Source organism: Rhea americana, unplaced genomic scaffold, assembly GCF_003343005.1.
Source record: "Rhea americana isolate MKP2758 unplaced genomic scaffold, rheAme1 scaffold_196, whole genome shotgun sequence".
In the NCBI taxonomy this organism is placed as follows: Eukaryota; Metazoa; Chordata; class Aves; order Rheiformes; family Rheidae; genus Rhea; species Rhea americana.
The window spans coordinates 1,106,791-1,113,409 of record NW_028186105.1 but is presented as its reverse complement, the minus strand read 5'-3'; the positions used below and the strand labels follow the sequence as shown (position 1 = coordinate 1,113,409).

General features: G+C 61.5%; 1 protein-coding gene across 2 annotated transcripts; it reads right to left on the bottom strand.

Moving 5' to 3' along the window:
* Window positions 1-1,110: 1,110 nt before the first annotated feature.
* Window positions 1,111-5,774, bottom strand: PHF24 (PHD finger protein 24). 2 transcript variants are annotated; one of them, XM_085303076.1, is made up of 8 exons: window positions 5,406-5,774; window positions 4,284-4,469; window positions 3,044-3,122; window positions 2,384-2,586; window positions 1,954-2,120; window positions 1,720-1,728; window positions 1,477-1,602; window positions 1,111-1,207 (listed from the first exon to the last, which is right to left on the bottom strand). In XM_085303076.1, the coding sequence occupies exons 1-8, from the start codon at window positions 5,772-5,774 to the stop codon at window positions 1,111-1,113; spliced, it is 1,236 nt and encodes a 411-aa protein (XP_085159202.1). The 2 variants fall into 2 exon arrangements, with proteins under 2 accessions (XP_085159202.1, XP_085159201.1); XM_085303075.1 differs by lacking the exon at window positions 1,720-1,728 and having other exon boundaries at window positions 1,477-1,578.
* Window positions 5,775-6,619: the final 845 nt, after the last annotated feature.

The window sequence follows — 6,619 nt, the reverse complement described above, 5'->3', positions numbered from 1 at the left end:
CCCAGAACCAGCTCCCACTTCGAGTGCCGATGCTGCGGGATGGCCTGTGGAAACTGGAGGCTTTCGCTGTAGTGGGTCTGGGGGCATCCCACGGCGTCCCAGTCCTACACACGCGGCCACTCCATAGCAGGGCTGGGGGCATCCTGGGGYGTCCCCCACCCCACATCCCAGGGCCATCCCTATAGCATGGCTGGGGCATCTCACAGCACGCACCACCCCACACACCAGGTCCGACACCATAGCAGGGCTGGGGGCATCCTGGGGTGTCCTCCACCCCACATCCCAGGGCCATCCCTATTGCAGGTCTAGGGGCATCCTGGGGCATCCCCCACCCCACACACCAGATCTGTCACCATAGCAGGGCTGGGGGCATCCCCTACCCCCCACACCAGGGCCATTCTTATGGTGGGGCAGGGGGCATCCCAGGGAATGCCCCACCCCACACACAGGTCCGACACCATAGCAGGGCTGGGGGCATTCTGGGGCATCCCCCACCCCACATCCCAGGGCCATCCCTATGGTGGGGCAGGGGGCATCCCAGGGCACCCACCACCCCACACAGGGCTGTCCCCATAGTGGGGCTAGGGGCATCCTGAGGTGCCCCCACCCCACACACRGGGCCGTCCCCATAGCAGGGCAGGGGCAGCCCCTGTGCCTGGGGTCCCACGGTGGTGGGGTCACTCCCTGCCCCTCACCAGAGGGGCCCAGGAGGAAGGAGCTCTGCTTTGCCCCAGCCAATCAGAGACCAGGATGCTCAGTGGCTGCCCCCACTCAGGCCTCCCTCAGCCAGTCAGAGCCCAGCACATGCTATGCCCCACYCCAACCAGGCCTCTCTCAGCCAATCCGAAGCGAGCCAGGGAGGGCGGGGACATCACTTCTTCCCCGCCAGCCAATGAGCAGCCGGCATGTCGCTGGCAGGGTTGGGGAGCGGCGCAGGGTTAGTGGTTGGGGTGAGGGCGGGGCCGTCTGCCCTTCAGCCAATGGGAGTGTGGGCAGGTTGCCATGGCGACCCGAGGACTGGTGTGTGGGGAGGAGGCAGGCCTCGCCCGCCAAGATGGCGCCGTGGGCGGGGCGGGCGGGGCGCGCGGGGCCGCCCCCGCCGGGGCGGCGCTACGCCGGCGGCTTCAGGTGGACGGCGGTGCTGTTGGGGCGGGCAGCCAGGATGTAGGCGACGTTCTCCCGCAGGAAGGCGGGCCAGTCCACGGGCCTGCGGGGCCGGCCACGGCGTCAGCGACCGCCGCCCGTCCCCGCCGTCCATCCGTCCGTCCGTCCGTCCTCCCCCGGCTCCCCTCCTGCCCCGCAGCAAGGCAGCGCCTCCCGCCAAGCCGCCCTTTCTCCCGGGAAATGGGGGCACCCTTCCCGCGGGGCTCCACGTGCTGGTGGGGTGTGCAGCCCACCGCCATCCCGGAGCCTGGAGCAGCCTTGGAGCCCTGCCCACAGCCCACGGCACCCGGGACGCTCCATAGCCTGCCTCACCTGGCCTCCTCCTGCTCTGTGGCCAGCAGGGTCTTCTCCTGGCTCTTGCTGCTGCCGCTGCTGGCGGGGCTGCTCTCGGACATGGGTCCCACGTGGCTGATGCTGCAGGGAAGAGCGGGGGGCATGCTCTTTGTGGGCAGAGGGGATCCTACTGCRGCAGTGGGCCCACCCCATGGCAGCTTCAGACCCTCCAAGAGCCACCCTCCCCATCCTTTCCCTCAGCAGCACTTAGAGACCCATCACTGAGATCTCCTAAGAGGTGATGCCATGGAGGCAGGAGRCACCATGGAGAGAGATAGAGGGGGAGATGGGGCACCTCTTCCCATGCTGAACCCTTGTGAGGATGCTGGAGCTCTGCTGGACCCTTTCCAGCAAGGAGGACACACAAAAGCAGGCTGTGGAGATGCATTTCTGAGCCGCAATGGGCAGGGATGCCCCTGCATGTCTCTCTGCTTATCTGACCTTGTGTCTGCTCACCTGACGTTGCAGGATGGTGTTTCCTTTTGGTGCTTCCGGAACCAGGCGTGCTGGGCCTTGTGGCACTCGCTCTCCCCGATGAAACCGTCGTTGTCCTGGTCCAGGGCCAGGAAGGCTGTGCGTGCCCGCTCCCGCTCCTTGCCCGTCAGCAGCCTCAGCAGGGAGTTCTAGGAGGCAGAGGGGAAAGGAGAGTGCACCAAGGCAGAGGGCCTGAGGAACCTCTCGCTGATCACAATAACTCTAGCCCCACCAGTACCCAAGCTATTCACCTTCCCATGGCCCAGCTGGAGAAAGCTACCATCAGCCAGGCRGCTGGGGGACCTGTTCAATGGGTCAAGATCGACTTGCAGTCAATACTTGCTGGCAACCAGCTCCTTTCTGGTCCCTTGGCAGGGAGCCAGCCCCCAACCCCTAGATGCTGTCACAGTACCTGCGGCCGGAGTTTCTGCAACAGCTGGATGGACTCGTGGGAGAGGAAATCTGGCCACTCGATGTGCCCCTTTTTGTCGGGGTCCAGGGCAGAGAACTGCAGGGCAGCCTGCTCTTCCTGGGCCTCTCCCATGGGCTTCTCGAACTGCTGCTTGTGCACCAGGTGCTTGTAGTGCAGGAAGTCATCCAGAGTCAGGCAGGTCTCTGCAGGACCAAGCCAGGCACCCATCAGTGTTCTGCATGATGCCTTGGGACTGGGACTTGCCTCCCCAAACTGCCCTGCCTTCAAAAGAGCCTCCCATGGATCTCGGCAGGTGGAGAGGTGAGCATCACCCACACCTCAGGAGATCCCAGTGCTGGTTCTCTAAGTGCTACTGAGGGAAAGGATGGGGAGAGTGGCTCTCGGAGGGTCTGAAGCTGCCTCGTGCCATGCACACTCCCTCTTCCTCCATATCCATCCTTCCCTTTCCCTCCTTCTCTGCTTTCTCTAGTGCTAAAGGAGGCCCCCACAGGCTGCCATCTTTAGCAGAACTTTTACCTTCTGCCAGTCAGGGGAGCAGCAGCACCTCCACCCTGGAGCAGCAGTGCACAGCTAAGGGGCTGGGACTGCATAAGGGGAGAGCGAGGGCTCAGCCCATCACGCCACGGGGAGGGTCCGCACCTGGAATTATCTTGCACTGCCGCAAGGTCTCCATCAGGCTGTACATCTCTTCCTCTGTCAGCAGGAGATTGAGGTTGTCCTGGGGTGRGGAAGGGAAGTTATGGGAGAAATGCATGGGAAGGCATTAGCACCCAGCCTTCCTGCAGCACCAGGACATGGGGGCACTCCCCTTGCCTCATGCCTGCAGGAGCGGCGTTCCCCCAAGCCTCTCTGGCTCTCCCCTGTGTCTAGGTTGCCCCATGAGCTTATTGCCAGTGTGCAAGGGTAGCCGTCCGCTTTCCATGCATGTGGATGGAGGAACTGAGGCTTTCTGTGCGGGCACATAGCTGTATGCACACGTGTTCAAACACGTGGATATGGGCATACACAGCAGCACAGTACGCTGTGTCAGGGTGCGTGTTTCAAAGGTGATGCAGAGTGCCCTGGTGCAGACAGTAGCAACTGAGTTGCAGAATGAGTTTYTGGGCATCTGAGCCTGGGAAGGGAGATCTGCCTGCAGGGATGGGTGCTGGTGTGTAGCACCATGAGGCAGCGCCCCAGGTTTGCATCACCCAGGCGTGCTGCAGTGGTTTGCTTCATAACGTCAGCCTTTGTATATGGTTCCAGCTCTGCCATGGCTCCTTACATGCCCAGTGGCATATCCTATGGTGCCACCAGGTCCCAGTGGCATGTCGGTGCAGTTGGAGGAAGAGGGGCTCAGGGGAGAGRATGGGGGGCTCTTCACCCCAAGCAGTGGAGATGTGAGGTCAGTCCTCGCGGGGGTGCCTGCAGTGAGGTGTTAACGGGGGGACATTTTCTAGTGGTCTCTCTATGAGTTCCTGAACAACCTGGAGGCAGATGGAGGTGCTCCCTGGGGAGCGATTTGGCCTGAAAGCTGCTGGCTGGAGCTACTTGAGACTCTCCATTGCTGTCCCTGAACAGAAGGTTTGCCTGCCTCCCCAGGGCCTCTTGCCAAGGTGCTGGGGAGCTGACCACAGGTGAAGCTGCCAGGGTGGGCAGGWGGCAAAGGGTCAGTGTCCCCTATCCTCTGGCAGCTCCCAGTCAGGCCAAGACAGGCTGGAGGAGGAGCCAGGGAGCAGCAGATACCCCATCATCTTGGACTAGGCCATGATGTGGGATCCTGCTTGTGTCTACTCTGGGCATAGCTCCCTAGGGAGCAGCCACTACTCCAGTGCAGCCTCAATGTGCTGCCCTGCACCTACAGAGCAGAAGCCCTGCACCTCCTGCCCCAGGCACTCACACAGTAGTAGCAGCTCCAGCCCGTCTCGGTGTGTGCGGTTTCTGTCACCTCTACAGCGCTGTCATTCTGCAGGTAGCCCATGCGGCGCAGGCAGCCATCGTGGTATACCCGGCTGCAGACRCGGCAGGGAAAGAGGCTCTCGGCTGTCCACACCTCACAGATCTCACACATCTCATCATTGAGGACCTGGGGAGTGGTAGGCATCTCCATCTCAGTACCATTGGGATGCTCAGAGAGGGAATGTGGGCAGAGGGGCTGACCTCAATGTAGGGGGCTCAGGGCACTGTGGAGCGGTGCCTCTTAGGTAGAGATGGGTGTAGGGGTGCAGGGTGAGCAAGGTAACTTGCTGGTTGGGTAGATTTGGAGGGAGGTGGATGGGTTGGCAGGAATGGATGGATGGATGGGTGGGTAGGGCTGGCTAGGCTGTGGGACCGTAGGTTGGATAGAATTCAGGGTTGTAGGTGTGGATGGATGGGCCGTGGGGTTGTAGATTGGCTGCAGTGTTGGCCTGTTGTGGGTGGATGAATGAATGGATGGGTAGGACTTTAGGTGTGGAGGGGTGGGTAGAATCGTAGATGTGGAGGGATGGGTAGGTCTGTAGGTGTGGAGGGGTGGGTAGGTCTGTAGGTGTGGAGGGGTGGGTAGCTCTGTGGGCTGGCTAGGCTGTAGGGCAGTGTGGATGAACTCATAGATCAGATGCTCCTTCCCTCTACCCCAGAGCTGGAGCCGTTTGTGCCCAGCCGTAACCCCTCCTCTCTCCTCCTCTCTTAGGCATCCCGAGGTCCCTCCAGGGCATATCTGAGCAGGGCTAAACCCCCACTGTACCCTCCTCTCTGAATGGTACCTCCCGCCTTCCCAGCTGCCCGGTCCTGCCCCTGGAGAGGGAACACTCTTGCCTCCTGGACTCAGCCGTGCCAAGCCATCTCTGCGCCAGCTGAGCCTGGCTGTGCTGCACGACCCAGAGGAGCTTCCCTGTGCCTAGGTAGGCTCCAGGTGGGCTCCAGGAATGGTTGCAGATCCCCCTGGGCTGCCGTATCTGCTCTCCCCCGCACATGTCCACCCTGGTATTGTCCCTCTTGCCCCATCTCCATGCTCCAGCTGGAGCTGGCACTGGGTGCTCGCCTGCTCCCGTTGCTCCAGGCTGATGTCCAGTGGCTCGTCATCGTGCAGCTCCCGCTTGGGCCGAATGAAGGCGGGTGGTGTGAACCTGTTGGCCCGGTCGAACTCCTCTGGCTCCACTCCCCGGCCATCCCGCAGCCGTTCCCATGCTGCCTTGCTGGTGCTGCTCTCCTCTGGCTGGGAGGGCCCTGCAGATGCCTCGTCCTCTCCCTCTTGCACTGTCTGCTCCAGCGTGCCCCGGCGCGTACCCTCAGCCTCTGCCCGCCGCCGTGTTGATGGCTGATCTCGCAGCCCGTCTCTAAAGGCTGACACTGCCAAGCTGACCTTCTGCACCTTCTCCACCGTCTGCCGCCTTGACATCAGCACCCCCATGGCTCTGTGAGGAGGAGGATGGAGTCAGCTGCTAATGCCTTGGTCCCCGCTCCTGTAGCACTGAGCTGTGTCCCTAGCCCAGAAAGTATGTTACAGCCATATTGGGAGCTGCTCAGGGCAGAGAGAATCGGTGGGAGATCTGACCATGGACAGTCTGAATGTTTTTCTTGGGGGTGGGGGGAGAATAGCAAACAGGGAGCAGGTTTGGGGCACCCTGCCTACCCCATCTTTGCTCTGGGAGGACTCCAGCTTAACAAGAAACACTTCCAGTGGGTGCCTGCCCCTCTGCTTGCATCCCCTTTTTCCCTTGGAGAAATGCCTCTTGGGCCAGCCTGGGGTGAGAAATGGGGGCGATGCTCACAGCAGCTCTGCCCAGGGCTAGGGTGTACACATGGTGGTCTCTTACCCTCTCCAAATCTGTCTTCACTCCCTAGTCTCTCTCTTCCTCACAAGCTCGTATGTGTGTGTGTGTGTATGTGTGTGTGTGTGTGTGTGTGTGTGTGTGTGTGTGTGTGTGTGTATGTGTTGCTGCTCTGACTGCCGGGCATCCCGAAACCATTGCTGAAACGTGGGTTGGATCTGGCTTGCAGCAAGCAGCCAGCTGGGGAGGCTGCACCAGCCGTAGGGGAGCTGTGAAGATGTTGGGATGGACAGGGAGCAGTGCATGGGCCTGGGGGCATCTGAGGGAAGAGAAGGGGCCTCTGGGTGCAGGGCTGAGATGTATTTGAGGTAAAACAGGGAGGGCAACGGCAGCAGCAATAACAGGTTGGGCTGTGTCTTGGTGCCGCTGGGCATGATCCTGGGCTGGAGAAGGACTGAAGCTGGAGAGAAGAAAGGTTTGCTCT